Source organism: Pezoporus flaviventris, unplaced genomic scaffold, assembly GCF_033815535.1.
Source record: "Pezoporus flaviventris isolate CSIRO_AGI_PZ_B2104156 unplaced genomic scaffold, CSIRO_AGI_Pfla_v1 ptg000017l, whole genome shotgun sequence".
Taxonomy (NCBI): domain Eukaryota; kingdom Metazoa; phylum Chordata; class Aves; order Psittaciformes; family Psittacidae; genus Pezoporus; species Pezoporus flaviventris.
In genome coordinates, this window is record NW_026892565.1 from 287,210 (window position 1) to 315,204 (window position 27,995).

The 27,995-nt window shown below is 57.8% G+C and overlaps 1 protein-coding gene across 2 annotated transcripts; it reads right to left on the bottom strand.

Moving 5' to 3' along the window:
* Window positions 1-109: 109 nt before the first annotated feature.
* On the bottom strand, window positions 110-27,988 carry MAPKAPK2 (MAPK activated protein kinase 2). Of its 2 annotated transcripts, none has more exons than XM_061454863.1 (10): window positions 27,880-27,988; window positions 5,807-5,946; window positions 4,126-4,190; window positions 3,336-3,415; window positions 3,101-3,227; window positions 2,721-2,796; window positions 2,420-2,544; window positions 2,100-2,185; window positions 1,863-1,943; window positions 110-1,592 (listed from the first exon to the last, which is right to left on the bottom strand). In XM_061454863.1, the coding sequence occupies exons 1-10, from the start codon at window positions 27,883-27,885 to the stop codon at window positions 1,449-1,451; spliced, it is 930 nt and encodes a 309-aa protein (XP_061310847.1). In that variant the 5' UTR covers window positions 27,886-27,988; the 3' UTR covers window positions 110-1,448. The 2 variants fall into 2 exon arrangements, with proteins under 2 accessions (XP_061310847.1, XP_061310846.1); XM_061454862.1 differs by lacking the exon at window positions 27,880-27,988 and adding an exon at window positions 21,655-22,097.
* Window positions 27,989-27,995: the final 7 nt, after the last annotated feature.

Genomic DNA, 27,995 nt, shown 5'->3' on the forward strand with positions numbered 1-27,995 from the left:
TACCTCTTGGGAGGTAAAAAGCAACTTCGAGCCATCAAGGAGAGCAACCACCAGCCTGCAGCACCGGGGTGCTCCTTCACAGCCACACAAGCAAGGAGGAGAGACCGGGTGACGCATTAAGTGTCTTTAATCCAAAGGGCTGAAGAGCAGACTGGGAAGATTAGTATAGCCAACAGACAAAAATAAAATTAAAAAAAAGAAAAAAGGAAAAAAAAGGATAAACCCCAGTTTTTAAAGCAAATTCAAAATCCGCACAGTGTCTAAAAGATCACCTAAAAACTAAAACATTGCCTTAAAAAAAGTTTGGTTTTTGGTTTTTCCCCATTCAAACACATTTAACGCAGTGAAACACCGTGACAAATAATAATCATAATAAGAAGAATTCATGGATTAAAGACTCCCGAGCAGCCGTACTGCTCCCGGGAGCACAGCATCGCTCCCAAAGCCCTGGAGAGCCGGTGGCAGGGATGGAGCTACAGCAAGAGGGGCAGCAGGACCCCAGCCCCAGCCAGGGATGGGGCACTGCTGCTGCCCCAGCTCAAGCTATGGCCCCGCATTGCCTCCACCACCTCTCCAAGCCACCCACTTACCCCAGGGCAGCATCTCCCCGGGGCTGGGGGATGCGGGAGCAGGCAGATGTGGCCGGGAAGCATCTTTTCCCCACATCCCTGCGGAGCAAGGGGGTGATGTTTGTGGGGCACTCGCCTCCTGCTCACCCCCCTGCCCACCCCTGAGGTCAGAACTGGATTCCAGGCACAGGTACAGACATGGGGGCCAGGAGCAGCTCCACGACACACACCCCAGCACAGACAGACAGCGACACGGACGGCACTCGCGGGGAGTCAGGGCTTCCAGGTCAGGGAGCTGGGGGATTTTTGGCTACCCTGCTTTAAAAGCAGCAGTTTTCCAGGCCAGCAAAGCAGCACGGTGGCCACGGGGACCCTCCACCCCCATGCCAGCCCTGCCACACACAGCAGGACGAGGGAGAAGGCAGCTCTCCTTCCCCATCCCACTCCCAAGCCTGGAGCCCATCTCTAGCCAGCACCCACACAGGGAGCACGCTGTCCTTCAGCTCTACAGTAGTTTTTAAAAAATATTTATAGTTCTATACCCTAAAAAGGTCACCACAGGAACTGTCAGGTCTTTGGAGAGGAAGGAACAGAAAGAAAATCAGCATCAAAACCGTTTCACAACAGAAGATAAACTCCAATTACCAGCCAGATTTCACCTAGAGGACAAAGCCCCGGCTGCAGTGTGTGGATCTGATTTTGGGAGGGGGGGAATCTTACCAGGAAGGTCAGAAACACAGGTGAGTAGCTAAAAATAACTAGTCTGGTATAAAGGTCTGAATTCCATGCGCTCATAGAACAGTCTTTTTTTGTGTTTTCCTTAAAAAATATATATATATAGTTATTGCTCTGTGGAGGGCGGGCGGGCGCGGGGCACCCTCAGTGGGGCAGCGCAGCAGGCTCCGTGGGGTTTGCTTTCTTCCGCCTCTTCATCAGCAAAGGGTTGGAGGAATCTTCGATCTTCTTGATCTTGATCTGCTCGTAGTCCACTCGCATGGTGGCCAGGGCGCTCGTCATCTCCTCCTGTGGGTAAGGAGGCAGCCCCATCAGCAAAGGCCTGCATGGGCACAGCCCTCCAGCATCCCCCAGGCAGGTTATCCCCCTGCCATGGGACTGAGCTGCAGCTGGGGCTGAATGCTCCACTGCCACTTATTGCAGCCCCCTCCCAAGCACTGATCTCCCCAGGATGCACTGAGCCCAAATGAGCCTGGGTTTGTAATGAGAAGGCACAAGTGGGCAGTCCCCCTGCGGTACCCGGGGTGCAGAGTGTTTCAGAGGCAAGAGAGGTTTTACCTTCACATCCTCCCATAGATCCTTCTCCTCTTTCAGCACACGGCTGGTGTGCAGTGGGGTCTGGGGCACCTGCATGGATTGCTGTTGAGAGAGAGGAGGAGCGTGAGTTGGGAGCCACAAGCATTCCCTCCCATCCCTGCTCCATCCTCATCCCCACCCCATCCCCATCCTCATCCCTACCCCATACACACCCCCAGCCTCATCCTCATCCCCTCACCTCACCAACCCCGCACTTACCATGATCCAGGGGTGGTTCATGAACTCTGTTATCGTCATGCGCTGAGTCGGGTCCGTCTTCAGCAGGTTGCGGATCAGCTGCTTAACTGGAAGGGTTTGTGCATTAGCGGCTCCCAGCAGGGCTTTCCCCATGTTCCAAACCTGAGCCAGCAGCCCCAAAATGCCACCACGCACCTCCCATTCCCTCCACGCCAGAGCTCCCCCTGATCAAACCCTTCAGCAAAAGCCTCTTGAAGCTGCTGCTCCACCAAGAGGTGCCCCACGCTGCTGGACACAGGGCTGACCCCAAAGGGACTCCTCAGCCTGGGGACCGGGTTTACCTTCCTCCGACACTTCGGACCACTCAGGATTGGGGAACTCGTACTGGCCCATTCGGATTCGCTTCTTCATGCCAGGCGAGATGGCCAGGCCGTGGTTGGAGTAGAAGGGGGGGTACCCGCAGAGCCTGCGCCGGGAGAGGGAGCAGAGTCATCGTCAGCCCAAGCCAGCACCCGAGGGGCACAGGGCAGTGCTGGGAGCAGGAACAGCACAGCCAGGAAAGGCTCAGCCCCAGCAGCCAGCTCGGAAGCTGCATCCCTCCTCCTGACCGTGGCAGGATGGAGAAGGACCCACGGGACTTACAGAATGTACATGATGACTCCAAGGGACCACATGTCGCAGGACTTGTCGTACTTCTCTGGGCCCAGCACCTCCGGGGCTGGTAAAGAGAGAAACAAAGTCCTGAGCCCAAGCGGCAGCACCGGGAGAGAGGGATCTGAGCATCCCATGGAGCTGCAGCACGGCCACGCAGGCAGCAGGGGCAGGAGCTGCAGGCTGCATGCACCAGCGAGCACCAAACCCTGCAGCAGCCACTTCCAAGCATCCCAGTCAGGAGTTGCCCCCAACACCACGCAGCGATGAAGGCTCCAGGCTGGACGCAGAGGCGATGGGCCGCACGTTGCACCATCTAAACCTCCTCCAGCCCTGCAAACCTACAAGCTCAGACCCCCCCAGCCACTTACCCACGTAGTATGGCGTGTAGCACGGAGTGGCCAAGGAGTTGTGCGTGGTGGTTTCTTTAGCAAAGCCAAAGTCCGTGAGCTTTAGCACAGCGTTGGGCCTTTTGGAGGTGTACAAGAGGTTTTCTGGCTGTGGAAACACAGGAAAGATGATGTGAGCAGAAGAGCCGGAGCAGGCTGGGCACTGCCCGAGGCCAAGCAGGGCTCAGCACCACTGGGTGAGCGTGCAGCATGGTACCTTCACGTCCCGGTGCGCAATGTTGATCGAGTGCAGGTACTGGATGGCTTCCCCAATGCTCTTCATTATCTCTGAAGCCTCTGAAGCCAAAAGAACCCCCCCCCATGCCAAACATGAGAAGCCTTTATAAGCAAAACAAGCATCGCTCCACAAGCCAGGGGCCAAACAGCCTGGCTGAGGCCAAAGGGTTTCCTCTACCTGAAGCAGAGGAAACCTCTTCAAGCAAAGCACCCCACAGCCCCCACCCCTGGGTCAGGAGCATGCAGCAAATGGGAAACTCCCATGGGAAGGGATGGGGCACACTCCATCCCTGACCCCTGTACCCAACAGCATGAGCCCCAAGGAGGGGCTTGCTCTGCAGGTGGGGACCCCAAATCTGCAGGGAAACCACCGTAGGATGGGAAGCCAAGGGGGCATCAGGCTCAGGGTTTCAGCCATGCAGAGACTTTTCCTGGCCACAAGAGCAGAGGGGGATGAGATTTATGAGAACCACAGCCCCTGGACTTCATCTTTTGAGGGAGGGAGGTATTCCTGGAGATCACTGAAGCTCCTGCATGTGCTGGCGTGGGATGGATGGTCTCAGGAGCAGCTGAGAAAACACCCCCTAACCCTGCTCTCAGGTGAGCACACAAAGCAGAGCCACTCACACCCACATTCCTCATTCCCCACGTGCAAAGCCTTGCTGGGGATTCAAAACAGCGATTGAGGGAACGGGCTGGACCAGAGACACTCCTATACACATCGAGACACGGTCCAAAGACAAAACTCCAGATCGCAGTGGGCTCCATACCCCGTTCTGTGAAGGCCTGGTCTCCCCTGTCCTGAATTCTGCTGAAGAGCTCCCCGCCGTCCAAGCTGCAAGAGAAGCAGAAGGCGTCAGATGCTGCGGTGCCCGCCCCACACCAGCACAAGCAGCACCGAAACCTCTGACGCTCAGCCAGGAGCTGCACAAGGTCAGCAAGAAACCAACCCCGTCCCCATCCAAACCCTTGGGTGGCTGCTTCTGGGCACGGGGCGTTTCAGAGCCTCCCCCTTCCAGAAATGAGCAGGGCCGAGGCTCGGTGCTGGCGGGGAGGTGCCGGTGCGAGCGGACGTGGTCTCGCCACCAGACCACAGGAGCACATTTACAGTAAAGGCAGGCAGCACGCTGAGCGCTCCCGGCACGGTGGCCTCCTTCAGCTCACGAGCCAGCCGCCTCCCGGCACGCGAACCCCTGCACAAGTGCTGAGCAAGGACCACGGCACAGGCTTGGTGTCGGCGGCACCACGATGGGCTCACTGGTGGCATGGGGAGGCAGAGGCTGAGCCCCGCTGCAGCACAGCTAGCGCCCACGTGAGGTGCTGGAGAAGGACAGTGTGGCGTGGTTTAAACCCAGCCGGTAACTCAGGACCTTGGCACAGTTCCCTGAAGTACCCTAAGGAAAACTCAGCTCCCAGAGAGATCAGGAGTGAGAGCAGGGATAATTCTCCATGAGAACAGTGATAACGGCACTTCCTGCCCCTGCCTTATCTAACAGGAGCAGGAACGGTTTCTGGCTTTCCCAGTGCTGATAGCATCTCCTGCCAGCACCCCTGACGTTCACTGGACATCTGCAATACACATAACACGCAGCCACCGGGGTCAATCACTGCACGGAGACACCGTGCTCATGCTGCAAGTCAAACACTGCCTTGTGACGGGCACTGCACCCAGAGCATCCCTTGGACCACAGGGAGCTGTCATTGCCCCAGGGACGCGTTTCCTACCATTCAGCTACTGCTCTCACCCCACACAAGCCGATGCGCTGCACAGCCCTTTCCCATCCTGCCTGCCCAGCATCCCAGCACAGTTCTCAGAAAGCTCTTCCCACACGAGAGCTGCTCACGGCTGCCCCAGCACTGCTCATGGCGCTCCTCGCACCCACTGCCCCCACCCAGGCAACCTACCACTTGCCAGAGGAGAGGTTTTGGCAAGGAAGCTGCATCAAATCACAGCTGCGGTTGGGATGTGGTTTCAATACTTTCCCCTTCATCCCTCCTCCTCCTCCCCAGGTTACAGCAAACATCTACCCGAATCGGAGCCGCTCGACTGCTGCTGCGAGAGACGCAATAGCATCAATGGAAGCAGCAGCTCGGCTTGGCTGCGCCTCACCCTGCAGCAGGCTGCTGGGCTGCCAGGAACCTGCTGACTCCCCTGACTTCCCATGGCCAAAGCAAGTTTGGTTATGATCCACCTGCAGCGAGAACCACAGGCCCTAAGCCTCCCGACAGCAGAGCGAGTTTTCAGAATGACTCAGAGCCAACCCAACTCCTGTCATCCCTCCAAGACCAGCAGCGCAGCTCCTCTTCCATGGCTTGCATCCCTATGGCTCACCGGCTGCGTGTCCCCACGGTCCACAGCTCCCCTGCAGCAGTGCAGGAAGGTGCTCACCTCCCCTTTTGGCATCACCCCCCCGGCCCTGCAGGGCTGCGGGTGCTCCAGCGGGGACTCACCACTCCATGACGATGAGCAGACACTTCCTCCCCTGGTAGAGGTTCTCGTAGACATCCATGATGCGGACGATGTGCGCGCACTGCGATGCTCGCCAGTGCAGCTCCACCTCCCGCCGGGCCTTCGGGCAGTCCTGCAGCATCTGTAAGAGAAACGAGACCCCATCAGCACCGAGCTCCCCGAGGAGAACTGGGCTATGACTCCCCATGGGCACAGCACCCACTGGAGAAGACGCAGAGACAAAGGCCAAGTGCGGGTGATCTCTGCAAGCAGCATCGAGGTGAGCTCCAGCGCGCTCTGCAATGCCTCCATCCCCATCTAGTGGGAAGAGCACGAAGCCACCCGCTCTCATGAGCTTTTTACCCTCCCTTCCAAGGCTGGTAAAAGCTCAGCCCGGCTGCTTGCCACCTTCCCACGCTCCGAGATGCCTCCCTGGATGCCAGCCATCCTGTGCCACCAACCACCAGGGCTTCCAGAGCGCTCACAAGCAAACCTCTGCACACGGGGACCTGCAAGCACTGCACCCCTGGGTGCCACCGCACAGCCCCGCTGCACCCTCACCGTGGGCACCGTTGCACAGCCACACGTGCCTGAGGAGGGGACGAAGCCACTGCCAGATGCTCCCCAAACAGGAGCAGCTCTTCACTGAGGCTCCTGCCCTTCCCAGAGACAGCTCAGTTGCCAGGTGTAGGAAGGATTGGCTCATCTGCCAGAGACTATTAATGACCACGTTCGTCAGGACAAACAACCAGCCTTAGTTATTATACTCCTAAATATAGAACAACAAACGTGTCTATCTTGAGCGCAGTTCATTTTCCTTCCTGTCTCTGGCAGCTCTAAGGCCAGGCTCGGTGAAAAGCCCCTGTGCAGGTCTGCGGCTCCAGGGTGCATGAGCACACATAGAAACACATCCCCTGGGTATCACAGGGTCATGGGATGGGTTGGGGTGGAAGGGACCTTAAAGCTCCTCCAGCTCCACGGGCAGGGACCCCTTCCACTGGAGCAGCTTGCTCCAAGCCCCTGTGTCCAACCTGGCCTTGAGCACTGCCAGGGATGGGGCAGCCACAGCTCCTCTGGGCACCCTGTGCCAGCGCCTCAGCACCCTCACAGGGAAGAGCTTCTGCCCCAGAGCTCATCTCAGTCTCCCCTCGGGCAGGTTAAAGCCATTCCCCTTGGCCTGTCCGTACATCCCTTGTCCCAAGCCCCTCTCCAGCTTTCCTGCAGCCCCTTCAGGCACTGGAGCTGCTCTCAGGTCTCCCCTTCAGGAGCCTTCTTTTCTCCAGGCTGCCCCAGCCCAGCTCTCTCAGCCTGGCTCCAGAGCATGGCTGAGACCCCTGGCCCACAGGGAACACGGGTTCATGCTCACTGCAGCCCCAGCAGCCCCCCACTCAGTGCCTTGTTACACACGAAACCATCAGCGCTCACGTGAGCCCTGGCAGAGTAGCAGCGATTTGCATCCCTGCCTGCAACAGCATTTGCCTTTTGCCACAGGGAAAAGAAGCAACAGCATCCACATTCAGCCACCCTCCTGTAACCCCGTTACACGGGTTTGGCTCACACCTCTCCTGCTTCCAAGGTGGAGGAAGCTCACGCCAGTCAATAGGGTGTGAGGTGAGCTCTGGCACCAAACCATCTGGAAGCCTGGGGAAGACCAAAGAGGCCGAGCCCCCTTTTGCACCAAGGCAAAAGGAAGCCAGGGCAGGAGGCTGGACAGTCCCTCCTTGCTCCTCTATTGCTTAAATCATCCTAAGAACCAGGTCCTACCAGAGCCAAAGCCATAAGGGTCAGACACCCCCCCCACCCCAGCAGCCACATCAGCAGGGAAGGGGTCTGGAGAACAGCTTGGTTATTTGCAGCTCTGCTCCCAAGAGCCTGGCCTGGGGAGCCAGGAAGCTGGAGAGAAAAACCCATTTGTGATTACACACTGGGAAAACGGGGCGGCAGGAAGCAGCATTCACATCGTTCCGCACAGGACAAGCAGGAGAGCTGCAGAAATCCGTGCTTCCAACTGTCTGAGGTCAATCAGAGGCTTTGAAAGGAGCTGCACTGTGTTTCTGATGAAGCGGGAGGCAGCAGCCTCTATTACCTGCACCAGCACAGCTCTGACGTCTGCTTTTGTACTTGCAGGTGAGCAAACAGCCAGTGCCAGGCTCCCTCCGCTCCCGGGATGCAGAAGCTGCTTCTCCAGCTTCCAGAGGGGCAAATTAAACCTTATTAAAGCAGTGATTTGCTCTATTTAGGAAATGTTCCCATGGCAGGTGGGAGCGGATGAGGCTGCATGGGGAAGACCATTACCGCTGCAGGAGGGATGTGGTGATGCTCAAACCATGCTAGAAGCAACCCACAGGCCTGGCATCACCCACTGCACACACACACACACACACACACACACACACACACAAACCTCCATCCTGCCCCTGTGTGCCCCAGGTAGCCAGGGATGTACAGAGCACAAAGAGAACACGCTGTCCGGTCCTGGTCCAGGCAGCAATCCCAACAGGTCCTCACCAGTTTCTCCTCTGTAGCAGTGAAACCCCCGGTGGGTGACACCCTGATGTGACAGGCATTGCTCTGGCCATAGGAAGGTACTTGGGGGTGTGCAGTAATGCTGCCCACATCCCCGATTTAGCTCCAGTAGCCAGGGCAGCCCAAGATCTGTATTTCTTGGCTTGCAACGAGGAGGCTGGGATGGGAAAAACACCTCTTGTTTCCCTGAGATTCAACAAGGGTGAACTGCCCCCATTGCACTCCCGCTGAGGGCACCAGCCTGGGGACACTGTCCCCTCCCACCAGCTTCCGAGGTTTTGCAACCACAGTCATCCCGAGCACAGCCACAGTTAACCCTTCAGAGAGGGGTGATGGCAGCGGATGGACACCCCTGACTGCTGCTCCCAGCTCAGCTTTTCCACCTCTTCTCTCCTGCTCCCCTTCCAAAGGTCTTCCTGGACATCAGACTCCTCATTATTTCCAATGGGAAAGGGTGCATAAGTGTCTTCACGACGGGGCACAAGAACCACATCCAGCCTGGCCTTGAATGCTTGGGACCTTCCAGAACCCCTGCAGCAGCTTTTTTCAGCACCTCTGAAAGGCAGACCCTGGAAGAAGCTGCTCCTGAGGATGAAATGGCTCAGGGGTGTCCGCAGGGGGACGGCACCCCCCCGAAACCCAAACCCCAGCACGCCATGGAAGGGCCGGGGGGGTCTGCCCCATTCACTCAGTCACACGTTGACCTGAATTCCCCCTCCACCACCTCACACCAAGCACGGGGAAGGTGGGTGGGCGCCCGGGAAGGAAGGAAGGAAGGAAAACGCCGGAGGAAACAAGGGAGCTGGAGCCTCCCACACTCACATGTGTCCTCAGGCAGCACTGATTCAGTCTCACCGCCTCCTCCTGGCATGATGTGCCATGAATCAGGGCTCCAAAGGAAGCTCCCTCCTCCACTGGCAGCGCAGGAGGTCCCAGGCGAGCTGCCCCTCTCCCTGGATGCCACCACAGCCCCAGTGGGGCTGTGAGAACACACTGCGCTCGCTCAGGTTGCCAAGACAGCCCTTACCCGAGAGCCTGCAAGGGAAAACTCAGCCCCCATGGGAGCCTGCCAGGACCGCTGAGGACGAGGCACAGACCGGCACGCCGAGCCGCTCACCCTGCAGGGCTGCCCCGCTTCGCGCTCCAGCTGCTGCTGCAGGCAGGGCTATTTTTATTGCCCTGTGTATTCTGATCGCACCTCGGCTCCCAGCAGAGCAGCACAGGCTGCACTGCCTGGCCTGGGCAGCAAGCACCCCTCCAGCAGGACGCTGCCGCCCCGAGGAGCTCCCCATCGGGCACCACAGGGGTTCAAATGGACTCTTCTTAAGTTGCAGTAAAAATAAACCCACAGTGAAGACAGACAGGCTGCCATCCCCCTGTGTCACCAGCAAAGCAGCGGCTCCCCTGCCTCCATTGCGCACATGAGGTCCAGGATCCCCTGACCCGGGTAGCAGAGGCTGTTTCCTAATAAACCAAAAGGGTTTCTCTCCTCAAAGGATTTGCCTCTTCTGATCTTTCCATGCGAACCCGTCGCCAACTGGTGTCAGCTGCTTAACGCGCTCACAGAGCCGGTGCTGGATGCTCTGCACACGCTGTTCCCACCACGCAGCACTGGGAGGCAAAGCCCCATCGCTCCCTGCATGAGGCACAGCGCTGGAGCGGGCTGATCAGCCCCCACGTGTCTGTCTTCTGCCTTTAATGCCAGCACATTTGGGTGATCACCCCCAAGCTGCTCCAGCAGCACAACACAGCAAAGCTCCGTTCCACTCTCCCTGCTAGGAGCTACAGAAGTAAAGGCACGAGTTTCAAAGCCCAGAAGAGGAATTCTGTTACCAAGCACAGGGGAACTCATGGCTCAATCACAGCACAGGAACAATTAAACGTGCAGCTCAGGAAACCTCCCCCACACGGTCATGGCTCTTTTATATAAACCTTTACATTAACCCATCCCCACTGCTTACATCCAGCAGTGCTCAGTCAGAAGCAATGGGACTTTCCTAAGCTGGGATCACTTCTGCTCTTGCCCACGCACGCGGAGCCACAGACAGGCCCTGCATGAAGAGCTTTAAGCCCCAACAGAGCAGGCAAAAGCCTCATCCTCACGTTTGGTTTGCCTGGGGAAGCCAGAGAGGAGAGGTGATGTGTCCGGAGGAGGAGCTCTGCACGGCTCCCACAGCGTCCTGCCTGCAGCGTGCCCCAGCCTGCCACGCCGGGGTGACTGTTCAGGAGGGTGGCTGCTGCTCCCTGATGGAGACGGCTCCATCTGAGCCTCCAGGTTTGCAGGGCAGGGCAGCACCAGCCACCAGGTACCCCCCATCCGGAGGGATGCGGCTGGACCATTCCGGACGGATGCGAGCGCAGCCGGCTCCGTGCATCAGCGGCTTCATCCCCTTCCTGCTGCGGACAAAAGGTCAACCTCCACATTCACCTGCCCCAGGGCAGATGGAGAGGTTGGAAAAAGCATCCCAACAAAAGATGACAAAGAGGGAACGGGAGCGGAGACGCAATTCAGAGCGAGCAAACGCGCACTGACGCACGCTTGAGCTGCTCGGCCGCATTCTCCAAGCCTGAATTATCGGAGAGCTTGGAGGAAGACCCAGAGCCATCGCAGGGAAAGCTTCCCCCTCGTGTGGCCTGAGACAAGCAGCAAGCCAGGCACAAGGATGCTGCGTGAGCAAGGGCCGAGCTGAAAGCCCTGCAGGGAGCAGGAGCGGGCAGACCCATCCCGGCTCCTGCCAGTGATGTTGCAATGGGGCAGAGGATGGAAACGGGGCAAGGGAAGAGGCGGCTGTTGCACCACGGTTACACAAGGAGCCCTGCTCACCACAACCATTGCACAACCCCTGTGCTCCCACAGGGGTCCCAGCAGCTCCCCACGGGGGTCCTTGCCCACAGAGGATGCTCAGGACCCCCCAGCCCACATTCCCTCCCCAAACCCAGGGCATCTGCTGAGCATTGCCTCTGCCTGTAACAGATGCAGCAGCTATTCAGCCTTTTCAGGCTGCAACAAAAGCCTCTCCCTCCACACAAAGGCAAAGAGCAGAAGAGAAGCCTGGGCTTCAATAAGAGCCACCTGCCAGGGGCCTGTGTCCCCAGTGTGCAATCGGGGTGCTGCCCCCCGGCCAGCCCTGCTCCGCACAGCCCATGTCCCAGCAGCAGAAGTATTCCTGGCACACGGATTTCAAGGAGATGAAGCTCCAAAGCGGGTACCTGGGAGCAGGACCCTGGATGCTGAGGAAGAGCCACCAGCGTGGTTGGGATGAGGAAGGAAAACTCATAGGGAAAAGTCAAAGCAGGCGAATGCTTCAAGACTTGGAGCAAGCTGCTCCAGTGGAAGGGGTCCCTGCCCGTGGCAGGGGCTGGAGCTGGAGGAGCTTTAAGGTCCCTTCCAACCCAACCCATTCCCTGAGTCTATGGAACACATCCCAGGGCCTGGCTCCGCAGGGAACACGTGTGAATGGATGTAATGGGGGGCTCTGAGCCACCTCTCGGTGTTTCAGCCATGGGGAGGCCACTGCCCTTTTTAGCAGCATCCAGCTCTTTTTCCTCTCTTCCCACTCCTTAACTCCCCCCTCTCTGCCGAGCTTCAGGGCCAGGCTCAGCTCTTGCTCCCTCCCCAGGTTCCCTACCGGAGCGGCTCCCGATGGGAAGCGCCGCACATGTGCTTTGTGATAGGAAGTGGTTGATATTTCCAGGTGTGATTAACACAGATGCAAGCACTCACGTCAACCATTAACTAGCACTGACCTACGGCCTCTGCGCTTCCCTCCGCAGGCACAGCCTGAACAAAGCCCTCACCGCGGCACCGAGCTGCCCCTGCCCCGCGCTCACACAGACACCAGGCAGGAGAACGGCCTCAGCCTCCACCACGCAGCCCATGGGCAGCCCCAGGCACTCGAAGCATCACTTCAGGTCCTTTGCTCCATCAACTTCACAGGGACAACCCTGCCCAACCGACCCCTGCCCCAGGGACAGCTCTGGGGGGGGATTGCCCCCATCTGCATCCCAGAGCTGCTTTTGTATCCAGACACATCCCTTACTTCTGTACTTGACGAAACAACTCTTCCCTGTGAGGCACGTCCTGCCCAGCAAAGCTGTGGCTGCCCCATCCCTGCAAAGGGATGAGCTTTAAGGTCCCTTCAACCCAAATCACTCTGCTTCTGACTCCAAGCTGGAAGCGATGTAGGGCAGAGGCTCCGACTGGCCAGACCCACACTTATGAGAAGCCCCCCAACACCCATCGCTTCCCAGCAGCTCCTGCACTGCACAATGATGAAGTTTCTTGGGGCTCAGCTCATGGGTAGGGTGCCCCATGGGGCAGTTCTCCTCCCAGCAGAGCCAGCATCCCATCAACACACACCCCAGAGCACTGCAAAGAAATGTAGATCCAAATACATACATTTAAAGAAGGGAAAAAAGATCCAACCCACACAACTGAAACCACAAAGCTGCATCAGGCCAAGCACTCTGCAGCACCATTCACCCCAGTGCTGGACACGGCACGGCCTGGGGACACGTTTCCTCCCCCAGTGCCAAGCCTGGGGAGGGTTTCACCTACACACCCTCGGATGTCGGTGACGACAGCACCCTTTGCATCATTCCGTCCTTTCCTCAGCTGTTTATTTAATAGAGCTTCGCCCTCGTCATGGGCTCTGTCAACACCAGGGCTCAGCAAACACCTTCCTGGATGAGGCCAGGATGTGGTGCCCCACAGGCAGCTCTGGGGGATCACCACAGGGATGCAGAGGGAAGCATCCCACCGGCAGTCAGGACCCCAACGTGAAAGCTCAGAATGGTGCCAGTCTATGGGGTTGGCATCACACTCCAGAGCAAGGGCTCAACAGCAGAGGTTTGATGCTCTTGAATCTCTTCAGCACACACACACAGGCTGCCCTTACTCCAGAGCCCAGCAAAGCCAAGCTAACTGCCTACACCAAAAGCAACTCCCATTAGCTGGGCCTCACAGAGCCCGAGCCAGCGATAGGAATACCAGACAGGAATCTCCGGGAGGCCCACGGAGAACATCATCCCCCACGAACCCCTCCAGACTGCAGCAGGGGGCACAAGCCCCAGACCAGCTCCAGAGCTCCCAGGGAGCAGATCCAGGTGCCAGCGCTCCGGCCCCGCAGCCGCCCGGGAGGCGCCGGAGCTGCTGCCCAGCAGCATGCAGAGACCACGTTCTGATCCGTCCATAGACTCCGCAGCATCTTACTCACCCAGGCTTCATCAGCCCCGCGTTTGCATCTCTAACAACAGGCACCCAAGGCTGGGCTGCCCGTCTGCTGCAGCGGCGAGGAGCTGGCGAACAGGAGCACCAGGACACCTCCAATCTCCCTCCAAAAGACCTGGAGCGCTTCCCTGCTGAATCCCCCCACCCACAGAGCATCTCACATCCTGACAGAGAGCTGTTATCAGCAACTCGCCCTTATCACTACAGATACCAGGAGTTTCAACCGAGTGGAACAAACAGGGCTGGGAGAGATGGAGAGGGAGATGGCAGCGATCCTGCTCCAACACAGATGCACAGCCCCTCACATCAGGAACAGGGGCACTCCTTGAAAAGCACTGAGGGCAAAAGCAAAGGCCTCTGCAAGGGGAAAGATGCCCTCTCCAGGAGCTTCCAGCAACCCCAGGCTCCCCGAAACAGCCCAGCTCTGCCTGCAGCATGGGAGGTACCCGGAGTCACAGATCCAATGGTTTCCAGGAGATAACCCGGGTTTAAACCTCCTGCCAAGCCCACAACTCCCAACACCCATCAGAGACACTTACGCAAGAGCCGCCCGGATGCTCTCAGCAAGCTGCCCAGTGCAATGGGCAGGGAGGTTGCACAATGGTTGGAGAGGAAAAGGGAGTCAGCAGAGCCCAGAGGGGACAGGGCTGGCCTGAGCAGGCTGCTATGGGTGACAGTGGCTCCGAAAGCAGCAGCTATGGGAGCTGTGGGGCCACAGTTGTGGGACCTTAAAGCCCATCCAGCTCCAACCCCTGCCCTGGGCAGGGACCCCTTCCACTGGAGCAGCTTGCTCCAAGCCCCTGTGTCCAACCTGGCCTTGAGCACTGCCAGGGATGGGGCAGCCACAGCTTCTCTGGGCACCCTGTGCCAGCACCTCAGCACCCTCCCAGGGAAGAGCTTCTGCCTAAGAGCTCATCTCAGCCTCCCCTCGGGCAGGTTAAAGCCACTTCTATTAAGTCACGCTGAGGATAACATACATGCTTCCTGCTCTGCTTGGATCCAATTGCTTTTTCCCCACCCCAGCCGAGATCCCTGGATGCCATCCCCAATTGCAGGCAGCGCTGCTCAGACCCGGCTCCCACCCGCACCTATGGGTGCGAGAAGAGATGAGCTGCGGCTACTGGAATTCCAGGCTGCAGGGATGCGCTGCCAAATTTCCACAGCAGCCCCAGCTTGTGTTCCAGCCGCATTTCCCTGAAAACACACATTTGGCAGGAGATCCAAGGAGCCTTTCGAGCGCTTCAGTGCCACAGACCAGAGGACACTGGGAAGACAGCAGACAGGGAGAGCAGCTCTGGAGAAGATGCTCCCATCCATGTCTGCCCCACAGAAACCCCGGAGATGCTGCAGAGACAAGGCAGGCTGCTGACGTGCTGTGACACAGATGTACCCTGTTCTAGAGCCATATGACAATGACAGCTCCAAACCCCATTTACCCCCCTCTTCTGCGGCCAGCAGACCTGGAGAGGTTGGACTCAAGAGGGAAGCTGGCTGCAGCCAGCAGCACACAACACGAGGCAGCAAAGCCAATTACAAGGACGAAGGACCTGAGTCCATCCCTCCAGCAACCCCAAATCCACGGCCCAAAGCGGGTAAGAAGATCTAGCAGGAGCAGAGCTGCAAAGCCCCAGCCTGGCTGGGCGCCTCAGGAACATTCAGATCTGGGTTTGCATTTCCAACTTTATCCCCAGTTTAGGCTCCAGCTCGCTGGGTGCCCAGGCACAGAATCACATGCAGCCCTGACGCCAGCGGCTTGAATAATCCCATTACCCATGACGGCAAACGCTGCGCCGGCTGCAGAGCACCCCACTGGGAGAGAGCACCTTGTCCCAGCAAAGCAGCACCCTGGCCCAACGCTCCAGTGCATGGGAAGATGCTCCCAGCAGTGCTCAGAGAGGAGCCACGCTGGTACCTGATGGTTTGCACTGTTCCACCACGCTCCAAACAGCACTTGCGGCTCATAGCATAGAATCACAGATGGAACCACAGCATGGTTAAAGCCATTCCACCTTGTCCTGTCCCTACGTCCCTTGTCCACAGCCCCTCTCCAGCTTTCTTGCAGACAGAATCATACCTACAGGAATCACTGCATCTCCAGCAGAACTCGTGTTTCAGGTCCTCTCGGGTCAGGGGGATCTACCAGCACTCACAGCCTCGTGGTCATTAGTCCCTTCCTGAGGCCACAAAGGAAACAGCGAGTTAATGCAACCATTAAACCTGCCGGTCACTGTAATCCCTACCTCGAACTGGTAAGATCTTAAAAGGCTGAGATCTTTGAAATAACTTAGCCATGAGGTACAAAAACCTGACTGTTTAAAAGGCTCTTAAAGCTCTCTGCATTCAGACCTGCTCTCATGTGCCCTGCTCTAACCCCCAAGGGCTGTTCCCCATCCATCTCCGTAAGGGAACAGGCTGTAGAGGCAGGAGCCCTATCCAAAACAGGCACCAGTCACGCACACAGTCCTCGTGCCAGCCAAAGGAACACGCAGTTTAGCATCCTTCAACTGTGGAAGACGAGGAGCATCCACAGAGGGGATGGGACCCACTTTTAGTGGGATACAGGTCTCAGGGGCTTTTAAAACCCAGCATCAGAGATGCTCAACGGCTCTGGACCACGCTGAAATACCGATTCAACATCACCACCCAGGCCTGAAACAGGCTTCTTGGGGAGCAGCTGGTTAAGGCTGTGTTCCAATGCCAGCCCCCGGAGCTGGTGGAGGGATCACCCTGGTCCTCATGGATCCATCAAAGCCACCCTGCGAGGTCCTGCACGGCCTCTCCCAGCTCCCGCCTCCCTTGTGCTGCCTGCGCCACTGCCCACAGAGGAACCAAATGGTGTGGGGCAGCCGCTGGGCTGCTGTGGGGCACTCGGCAGCAGCCAGGCCCCAGGAGCGGGGCTGCAGCAGCCGCCCTGGCCGGCGCAGACGGTGGAGGGGAGGCAGGAGTTATTCTTGGAAACCAGGAGGTGAGGTCATGCTGCCTGAATGCTGCAACTTGAGGCCAGTGGTGCTCGGAGAGGAGCCTGACTCCAGCGAGGGCTGCGGGTCGGGAAGCCGGCTGGAGCCAGCAGGAAGAAAGGGTTTCTTAAGGAAGGGAGAGCTCATTCCTCCTGGTTTCTTGTGCAAACCCCAGCAAAGGGATGGGCTTTCAAAGAGCATCAGCTGCTGTCGCTGCTGCAACCAGACCACCCTGGTGTGGGGCACGTGAGCCCACCATGAAGGGTCCAGACACGGAGCCACGCTGCTCGCTGTGCTGCAGGGATGGCCAAATGGACACTTCCGACCCAGACGCTCCTCCCACACCCACGGGAGCCCCACGCCACCCATCAGGAGTCCATCCATCCCATCGGATCCCACAGCACATCCTGGAGGCTTCCGGAAAGAGAAAGTCCCAGACTGGTTTGGGTTGGAAGGGACCTTAAAGCTCATCCAGTTCCAACCCCCTGCCATGGGCAGGGACACCTTCCACTAGAGCAGCTTGCTCCAAGCCCCATCCAATACTGCCAGGGATGGGGCAGCCACAGCTTCTCTGGGTGAAGAAGTCCCCAACTTGCTCTTTCAGGCTTCTTAGGTAGGAACTTTCTGGGAGTTTCCATCATCTTTGCCTTACCCATCATCCAGCAAACACACCAGACCTGGCTCTCAGTCTGCACAGCTTCAGATCATCAGTTATAAACTGCTTTAAATGCTCTGGAATAGGGAGCATGTGTCTGACAACGCTTAGATCACCACTCACTACCCAGAGGCAGAGCTGGCGCCTCCACAGCCCTGCAGACAGGAGCTGTCCTGAACACTGGGCTTTCCCCATGCCCGTGCTGGCAGATGGCAGAAACCTCGCTGAAGACCAGCGGGAGCTCAGCGTGAATGATAGAATCCTCGTTTTCCCTGGCTGTGTTAAATCACACAGGCAGGGGCTGTGCTTCCACCCTGGAAACAAGCAGCTCAGCTCCTAAGCCTTGTCCTGCTTCTGATGGGCTGCAGGACCTTCAGTAAACCACTGCGCCTCAGTTCCCCGCCTCTGAGAACGTGGGAAACACCACCCTTCTTTGCAAGACCTATGGCTGATGGCATGAGATTATTATTAAGAGGAAGAGCCCCGCCACTTCCTGGGCATGCACCAAAGCAAAACCCAAGCCCCTGCTCCCAGGCTGCAATCAGTCCATCTCAGCTGTCACTTGGGCTGCTCAGGACATGTCACGCATTTAGAAGAGATTATGGCAAAACCGAAACTGTTTAAACAAACTCAAACCCCGAGACAGGAGACTCCTTTGGTCAATGAGATAATGAACCACTGCCTTGGAAAGCTCCCAGCGATGGCACTACGCTTCCCAAAGCTTTTCAACTAGGGCTTGCAGAGAAGGCCACAGCAGAGACATTTCTGATTATATCAAACACGGTAGAGCTAAAAAACATAAATCCCCCACTGAGAGAGGAGCGCAAGCAGAGAGCTGCTCCCCACGAGTGCGAGCCCAAGATCCTCATCTACTCCATTCCTTACGGGGTTATTTTTCCAGCTGGATTTGGTGGGGGGGGGAACAAAGCACTCTGATCTCAAATGAAGCTGCAGGAAGCCACAGTAAACACAGTGCTTTGGTCCCCAAAACAGCTCTCTAAGAATCCTTGCCATGGTGGCAAAGAGAGCATGAGGCCGCCAGCCACCCAAGCACGCTCAGCCACAGAACTGCTCAGTTCTCAGCTATGAGACGCCTGCCCTATTTCCACAACAGACATCTCTCAAGAATAACGACCCACAAAGGCACCGGCCTCCTTCCTCCTTCTCCATCACAGAAACCATCTCTCACAGATTATCTGATGAGGCTGAGAGCCAGACTTAAGAGCATTTCGCAAACACGCCCCAAGGCACCAAGGATGCTCCAGAAACAGGCTGCCATGGAGGGGGCAAACCTGCAAACAGTCTCCAAGGCCCTGCGAAGCTCTTCCAAAGCTTCCCAATCCAGGTGAGGATTTCCTCTTTGAAGCTGGGGTTGGCAGTGAGGTTTATTAGGCTTTTTTAAAGGAAATCTGCTCCAAAGAGCTTCATTGAGAGACACATATGATAAAACTTGCCATGTACCATTCCTCGCTCCCACTTTCCATCTGGCTCACCCGCAAATTAAGCCATTAACCCGTATCTTGCCTAAAGATGAGTCTTAAACGTGGGATTTGCAGTAGGTGAGACAGGCCTTGCTCCCAGCCCCACTGCTGCAGCCTGTGTCACTAACACCAACAGCCTGACCACAACCAAGCCAGGCCAGCGGTGACCTACATAGGGCCAGCTGCACAGAAATGACAAGCCTAATTTTGCCTAGTCATACATCACACCAAGGTACAAGCAATAAAGGGGTAAGAAACCACCTAGACCTCACATTTCAGCTCCATCCATCACCCCTCCACAGACTTTATGTTCCCAACCGGCAGTAAATCACTGCACCTCAAAGCAAGCCAGGTCATGGGTGACTGGGACCATCGGTTGCCTATTTCCCACCCAATAACTCAGGGATGCCACAGTTTGGATATTGCTTGGCACCAAAGAAGAGAATAAAAAAGAGGGTGGAAAACTGCAAAATAAACCATAAAAGCCTACCCGAAAAGGAGTATCTCCCGTTTTCACCAGGTGCTACACAACAAACCCAACGACCATCCATTAACTCACACACAGCGCTATCTTATTTAATGATGCGTCTCTGCCATGGACTACTGCACTGGAAGGAGAAGAAAACTGGCTGTAACGTTTCCACTGCTGCTGGAATGCTCCTGAAGCACTGAAAAGTTCTAAGCAAATAAGGCTTGGAGCAAGCTGCTCCAGTGGAAGGTGTCCCTGCCCGTGGCAGGGGTTGGAACTGGATGAGCTTTAAGGTCCCTTCCAACACAAACTGTTCTGTGATTCTGTGACTCTCAGCAAAACCCTAACCTAAAACGTCTCAGTTTGGGAGAAGGATGTTGCTTGGGACCCAAGAGGAAGCACAAGAAAACCAGAAAACCCCATTAGCATCAGGGGGAGACACAATTCCTGCCTGGCAGCGAGGATTGCATTATTATACAAGACTTTGGAATGGTAAATGTAAAGAGCAGTGTTCCAAATGGAAAGGTTTGCCGCACAACTAAAGCAGGCAGCACAGAGAGATTTCAGCTGTGGCTTCTGGCGTTAGGCCACGAGGATTCTTTTAAGCATCATCTGAAACATGACAACTCGATGGAATCACTTCTGCGGATCCTGCTTTAGGTCATCTTTCCACACTGATCCAGCCCATGAGTAATTCGGATCCAAATACCTCTCGTCAGGTCTCTAAAGGAGCTGCGTACCAGAGGAGGGGATGAAGTCAGCACACATCATGTCTGGAGCGGTCACCCCACCACGTTTGGGCTTGGGAGTCCACTCCGTATACTGCAATCAAACCACTCAAGCCTGTAGCTCCCACTCACCGGGGCAAGCCCGGTATGCACCGGCTCATCCAAGAGCCCAGACTCCCAGCGCTGCAGTTCTGAAGGTGCTGGAAGGAATCACTTACAGCAGCAGCTGTGCTGCTCTTTGGGAAGCCAGAGGCACGTCCGACCGCTCAGCTGAACCCTTCCCTCCCCAGCGGGGAGGTGCGAAGAGGCCGGGGCAGGGGACAGGGAAGACAACCAATGCTTTCCCAAAGCAGAGATTTGGCACTGAATACACCTCACCCTCCGGAGCCACACGGATGCTCCGTGCCACCCTCCCGCATCCCCATGCGAGCTCCTGCGCTCTGAGACACTTTCCAATGCAGCCAAGGAAGCAGCACGACTCATGGAAGTAAATCCTGACTGCACTGCGCTCTGGCGTGGGCAGGATAACGGCCCCGACTATCCCAGTCTCCTCTGCCATCCTTCCCCTTTCAGGGCTGGAAAAGGGAAGTGCTGGAATCTGCACTTTAAATACGTGAGTCAATGTAGAAGCGAGGAGGAGCCCGTCTGTCAAAACAGAAGAGGGTTTTACTAATTCCCAAGCAAACGAGGTGACAACACACGTCGCCTTGGAGTACAACAGGCTGCAGCCCACGAGAAACGCCTGTGCTTCCAAAGGCAAAGTCAAGCTTCCACCCCTCCACTGACCCCCCCTCCTTCACCGCAGGCACCCAGCACCATCCCTTGCCAGCCCCATCACCCCGGCAGCATGACTCGTGCCTCCGGAGCCCCCTGTTCATTCATTCATTCAGGTTAGGAGCCCCACGTACCCACAGATGGGCAGCTCTAACAACAGCAGAGGTGGGGGTTATGGGTTTAGGTGGGCTGGTTTTTTATCCTCGATGGATCTCAGTAACACCGAGGGTTTGAACAGCTCATGTGTGGGCGCAAAGCGCGTGGATGAGAGAGAACACGGCGCTCCCTCCGAGCAGCCTGCCTGCACCCGCGTCACCCGGCGTGCCTGCATCCATTCAAACTTCCCCAAGTCTCTCCAGCAGGGAGACACGCTCCCCCCTTTGCTCAATACAGCTCATTGGGGTAAAGAAGGAATCCAACGCGTTACCTAGGGGGGGTTGAAACACACCTTTGCGGACACTGTAAGGGAAGCAAGCTGGGGATGAGGGGTACAGGTGGGAACCCTGCGATGTTCCCCGTCTGACAGCAGGGATGACAACAGCGGAGACAGAAGAGACCAGCGATGGGAGAGGGACACCCAGGTGTCAGGGAACCCCGTGTTCCGAGATGGGGTGACCCCAACCAGCCTGGGGACCCCCCTCCGCTCCAGACCCTCCCACCCTCCCCTGGATGTCATTTCCCTTCACCTCGCATTAGAAAGCCGGAAAGCCACGTCCTAACAGGGGGAAGGAACATCAATTAAAGGCGGCCGGGCGGCAGCGGCTCCATTGTCCCGGCCGGCCCCGCCGCACGCCCGCTCCCGCGGACGGCGCTGCCCGTTTCCCGTCCCCCCCGTGGGGCCCCCGGGACCCCCCGCTCCCCCCCGCCGCAAACATCCTCCGTCAGTGCCAGGCCTCGGCGCCGCTGCCCGCCCCTCCGGCCCCTTCCGCAGCCCGGCGGCGGGGCGGAGGCAGCGCGGAGCCGCCCGCTCGGTTCCCGGTTCCCCCCCGCTTCCTTCGCCCTCCGTCGAGGGGGGCTCCCCCCTTCGCACCTTGAGAGCGAACTTCTCGCCGCTCTTCTTGCTGAAGATCTCCAAAACTTTCCCGTTGATGCCCAGCCCCAGCACTTGCGTGGTGACCTTGTAGTCGTCCGTGATGGCATTCTTCCGGATCAGCAGGCCGCCCTTCCCCGGGAACGGCGGCGGCCCGTGCTGGGGAGCGGCGGGCGGCGGCGGCGGCGGCGGCTGGGGCGGCGGCGGGCTGGGGAAGCCGGCGGGCGGCGGCGGTGCCCCGGAGAGCATGGCGGGAGCGCGGCGGGCCCGACGGGACGGGCGGCGGGACTCGCGGCCGGCGGAGCCCCGGGGAGCGGGATGGGGCTGGGGACGGGGGGGGGTGAAGCAGCAGCGCCGCCGCCGCCGCCGCCCCCCGCCGGTGCGCCCCGGCCCCGAGAAGAGCGATGGCTCCGGTGCGGCTCCTCCTCCCCGTCCTCCTCCCGGCGCGGCCCGGCTCTGATGTCAGCGCCTCGGCCGCCGGGGGAGGGACGGGGCGGGGCGGGCACCGGGCCTGCGCCCGCCGGGGCTGGGAGGGGGGAAGGCGGAGGAGGGACGGACCGGGGCGGCCCCGCCGCTTCCCCCCCCCCTCCCGGAGGATGCGGGGCTCGGGAGGAGCCGCCGGAGCCAAGCGACGAATGGGAACGGGTCGCGGGATCCCCCCCGCCCGGGGTCCCGCGGGGAAAAAGCATCTCCACGGGCTCGCGCCCGGCTCGGCCACAGCTCCCGGGAGCGCCGGGGACCGCGCGTCCACCGCCAGCACTGCGGGGAACCGCTCCGGCAAGAACAAAGGCGTCCGGTAGCGACTCGACTGGTCCTGTCCCCACGTTCAACCCAGATCCCAACAAAGATGCTGAGGAGGCCGAGAGGGAAGGGATCGTGCCGAGGTGCCACACAGCGTTGGGCTGCCTGGCATCCCCACCAAGGTCTCTTCAGCTGGAGCACAACGGGAAATCAAGACTTTTCATGTAGGCATGTAAAAAGCCTGGCCTGGTTGTCACTGACGCCCATCCCTCCCTAACCCGCGTCACACAAAAAGCAGCCAGTGGCCCTGGGGAAGAGAGATGGAGAAACATGCCCAAAGCCAGGAGCAAGTGGCAGAGCCTTGAGCGCTCTCCTGAGACCCAGCCACTGCTTTTTTGGTAGCCAGGTACATGTCCGGGCACGCACAGGAGCCCCCCCTGCAGAGCCACACCACACATGGGCTCCAGGCTCGCTCTGAACCACAACAGGCTCTGGAAGCCTCTTTGAGATGCCCTCATGGAGGGGCCTGGTTGGAAATCAGTGCCTCCATCCACGCCAGCATCAGCAGTTTCACCAGTGTCACAAGGACAGAGCAAGCCATGGAAGGGGAACTTCCCTCCTCTTCACAACTAAAGGAAAACAACAGCAAAACAAAATGACTGCAGCATTCAGGAGAGTGGGCACCACGGCCATGGTGCACAGGGCCCACAGCAGGTCCCCAACACACAACTGCCACCAGAAGAAAGCAGAATCATAGAATCCCAGCCTGGTTTGTGTTGAAGGGACCTTAAAGCTCCAACAGGGAAGAGCTGCCCCAGAGCTCAGCTCAGTCTCCCCTCAGGCAGGTTAAAGCCATTCCCCTTGGCCTGTTCCTACATCCCTTGTCCCAAGCCCCTCTCCAGCTTTCCTGCAGCCCCTTCAGGCACTGGAGCTGCTCTCAGGTCTCCCCTTCAGGAGCCTTCTCTTCTCCAGGCTGACCCAGCCCAGCTCTCTCAGCCTGGCTCCAGAGCAGAGCTGCTCCAGCCCTCGCAGCATCTCCATGGCCTCTCCTGGCCTCGCTCCAACAGCTCCAGGTCCCTCCTGTGCTGCTGCCCCAGAGCTGGACCAGGACTGCAGGGGGGGCATCCCCAGAGAGCAGCAGAGAGGCAGGATCCCCTCCTGAGCTGCTGCTCACACTCTGGGGGGCAGCATGGAGGGGGGGGGGGGGGTGTTCTGGACTCAAGCACACACTGAATCCAGAGCCTGAAAGGAACAGGACAGGGAAGAGCGGCAACAGGGAAGAGCAAGCTGTATCCTCTGCCCAGCCCTGCACCCAGGCAGAGGCGCTTGCACCAGAGCAGGATGCAGCTGGTCCACATCTGCCATCCCAGCAGCTTCTGTGATCAATACGATCCTCTCAGATTTTCACTCAAGCCAATAAAAGCACAATAAAAGGCAGTTCCAACCCGTGACTGATGGAGAGCTGAGCGAAGCAGCAGATCCAACTAATCAAAGTACATCATTAGCACTGAGAGACCGAGGGAGGTGGCAGCGATAGTCACCAGATGGAAGAGTGAGCAAACCCACACCAGGCACTGGCAGCTTTATAAATAAAGCTCTTGTCAAATCGGTGGTGCCTCTCACTGTGAATCCCGAGTTTCCCTGTGGAACCCACAGCACAGAGGAGGCCTTCACCTGCTCCCAGCACGCTGCGGTGGGATGCTCGCAGCAAGAACATTTCCTGCTGGGAAGGTAGGCTCATTCTGGGAGTTGCAACATCTCCTGGAATCTGACCTTGCATCCTTCACCCCAATAACAAGAGGGTTTGGGGGGTCAAATCCAGTGCATCCTGTAACAATGGATCACAGATCAAAGATGCTTTAGAGCAGCTGGTGTACTCCATGGGGTTTTCCCAGCATCTGCCTCCCCTCACTCCGGCTTGTCTTGGCACGTTTGACAAACTGAGCTTTTAAGCCCAAGTTTGTCTTCACAAAGGAATCTGGGCAAAGGAAAATGAATCCCAGCCCGGTTTGAGTTGGAAGGGACCTTAAAGCTCCTCCAGCTGCAAGCCCTGCCACGGGCAGGGACCCCTTCCACTGGAGCAGCTTGCTCCAAGCCCCGTCCAACCTTCTCTAACCGAGCCATTTCCCTGCTGTTTCAGCCCTCTTTGCTCTGTAGCCCTACGTCCAAGGCAAACCCCATTCCCGCGGCAGCACGGGTGGAAGCCCCGCTTCCCAGGGCAGCCTCCCCAGGGGGTGGCCGCGGGTGCCGCTGGCGGTGCCGGGTGATGTGGTTGAGGGTGCCCGGGGCGTTCAGCGCGTCGCGAGCTCGCCCAGTCCCGGTGCCACCGAGGCCGAGCCGCCGCGAGGTGGCGAACGGCCCCCGCGCAGCCCCGCCGCGACGGGCGGATGGGGATGGATCGGGACGGTCCCTTCGTGCTGTCAGCCCCCCCCTCCGGCAGCTCCTGCGCTGGGACGGAGCCCAGCGCCGTGATTTATGGCGCAGGACCAGCCAAGCGCTTTGAGACCGCCCGGGCTGGAAGGGAAGCACCGAGGTGAGCAGCACCCAGCCGCTGGCACGGCTTCCCACAGCAACCCCCTGCAGACAGGCTGGAGACAGGCTCGTCCTCACATCTGGGGTCCTGTTTCCAGGTTCTCCACGAACAGACTGAAATCAGGCCCACAAGCACCAAGATACCCTTTTCCCTGTTGATCTTTCACAGGGATGAAAGCGTGGGGCACAGCCAGATCCTCTGTCATCCACACATCACACAGCGGTACACAGCAGAGAAAGAAGCACCATGCGGGGACCACCAGCAGGATGCTGGTGGAAAGCTATCCCACTTAAAAGGTGATAATACCCTTAAATAATCCTGCATGCTTTTAGGATAGGGGATAATAGAATTGGAAAGATGTTGTTAATTCCCATGATAGATATTAATCTCATTCGCAAAGCAACGGGAGGATTGGAATAATGATGGGAAGTAGCGCGGGGAGTTGGTGCTGTGAGGTTTTTCCCATGCAAAGGCAGCATGTTGGGAGGGAGATGAGCTCCATGAGGACATGGTGGGATGTGGGGAGCTGCCACCCCAGCTCTCAGGGTGTCTCTGTCCTAAGCTGCGTTGCTCCAGGAGCTCCAGCTCTGCTCCCACCAGCTGCTCCTGCTGCGTCTCAGCCCTTGGAAGCGATCCTCAGGCCTGGTTTGTGGATCTGTTTATGAAGCACTGTGGGATCCTTTAGGATGGAAGGAGCTTTTTATAACCTGGATTTATCACCCAAAAAGCAACCAGGAATTTTCTGCATTCAGTTGCTCATTGAGACAAGTCAGAGCACAGCATTTAGATGGAGAGCCCATCTCCTAACCCCGCCAGAGCAGGGGGTGTCCCTGGCTGGCCATACCAGGACCTTGCCAGGAATATTCCCCACTGGCACCACCCTTCTGTGGCAGAAGGAGAAATGCCCCTTGGCACACAGCGGGGAGAGGCTTCCCCTCGGCAGATTAGCACCCAGCTGGCTCTGGCGTTGCTCACATACTGGAGCAGGATGGCTCCATAAACCCTTCCCGCTGGACATAGCGTAGCTGACACACAGAGCCCATGACTGCAGGAAACACTGCTCAGGATTACATCCGTCTGCTTGACAGGTGCAAGGATTTTCCTCCCTTTTTTCCAGCCGGCCCCTCCACACATCTGAGGCTGAGCTGAGCTCTTAGGCAGAAGCTCTTCCCTGGGAGGGTGCTGAGGCGCTGGCACAGGGTGCCCAGAGAAGCTGTGGCTGCCCCATCCCTGGCAGTGCTCAAGGCCAGGTTGGACACAGGGGCTTGGAGCAAGCTGCTCCAGTGGAAGGGGTCCCTGCCTGTGGCTGGGGTTGGAGCTGGAGGAGCTTTAAGGTCCCTTCCAACACAAACCACTCTGTGACTCAGATTTTTCCACCAGGAAACTGTATTCTGGTTCATCACCCACAAGATGATGCCAAAGCTACTTCCTTAACTCACAGTCACAAACCCCACTACTCAAACACAGAAACACAGATCTAAAAGATTTTCCTTTGGAAGGGATGGAGTCCAAGTGACAAGCAAAAAACCACAGATCCCACACAAAACTGAGCCTGCAAGCAAATATTAGTGCTTGCCTAAGGCACATCTGAGGCCCCATGGCCTCAGAACAAGGAGCGATCAGCATCTCATGTCCAGCCCTCACATCATGACTCCAGCCCAATGTGTCCTGGTTTGTAGGATGGAGCTGTCTGCTTCACCACCTCAGTGACAGATCCCATCTCATGCCTCCCCATCACTCAGCGCTATGTGTGATTTAATGGGCAGCTCTGGAGCAGAGATAGGGAGCCCAGAGGCTTCTGAGTGCCAAATAACTCAGCTGAACTTGAAGAGACTCAGCTCCCTGTCAGCAGGAGCTGGTGTGGGAGCAGGTCAGGAGGGAGCCTCAGGCTCCTGCATGGCCCAGAGACCTCGCAGGGGCTCAGCCAGTGATATCTGTGACCTGAAAAGATTTGGCAGAGGCCTGACACAAGGCAATAAAGCTAAATAAGAGCCTGAGATGGGCAGACAGCATCCCCAGCCTGGGCCCATCCGCCCAGGTGAGCCACAGGACATCCTGCAGGATTGCACAGGATCACCTTGGAGGGACGAGCAGGGTGAAAACCAGAGCACAAAGTGGAAAAGGACATGGGACAGAGGAACAGCAGCACATGAGGGTCACAGGCACCGGGCTGGGTCAATGGGACTTGTTTTAAATCAGCATCCCAAGGCACCCTACCCCTGGGAGTCAGCTCATCCCACACTGCTGAGACCCCAAAGCAGGGCATAGGAGAGGGGTCTTCACACCAACCCAGGCTGAACCCAACCTGCCAGCACCTCCATGAGCCCCAGATGTGCCTCCCTCCTCTCTGTGCCCCCCCCCAACCCTGTAGGCACCCCCGTATAACCCAAATCCCTGCCCGCAGAGAGGAAGCATTAGCGTGACAAGATTGTGGTGATTAGCTCCATTAGCATAAGCAGCTCCTGGGCTGGCCCTAATCCAGAGGGACACAGGCAGCCCATGCACTGCTTGCCATCATCCCTGGGCTGTCCTGAAGGACCTGTGTGAGCTGGAGGAGACGATGCTCACCAGCGTCCCTGTGTCAGTGGGAGCACAGCACTGCATGCCCGCAGAGACCACCCGATGCTCCCAGTTCAGCCCAACCCTTCCTAATGCAATTGTCACATTGGGATGGCTTTTTGGCTCCCATGGCTGCCTTTCAGCTCACGGGCTGCTCCAACAGGAGCACAAAGTCCTCAGGGACGGTTTGCCCTGTGTATTTTATAGTGCAGCTTTGTTTAGCACACCAAGGCAATGCTATAACCCAAAACCACCTCGCCTACATGGCAAGGAGCGCTCTCTGCAGGTTCCCACGCAAACCTGGGCAGTTACACATCCCAGACAGAACAGATCTGCATAAACCACTCTTGACTTGCACCTGCAGAAGGCTCCTTGGTGGGAGCCCAACTCACCTGCATGCAGCACCCAAAGGGAAGCACTGAAGAGCTCACAAGGATCAAATAGAGAGCAAACACTCAATCCTCCCCCTTCCAAAGCAACACAACCACTCCCTCCTAAGAGGAAAGCC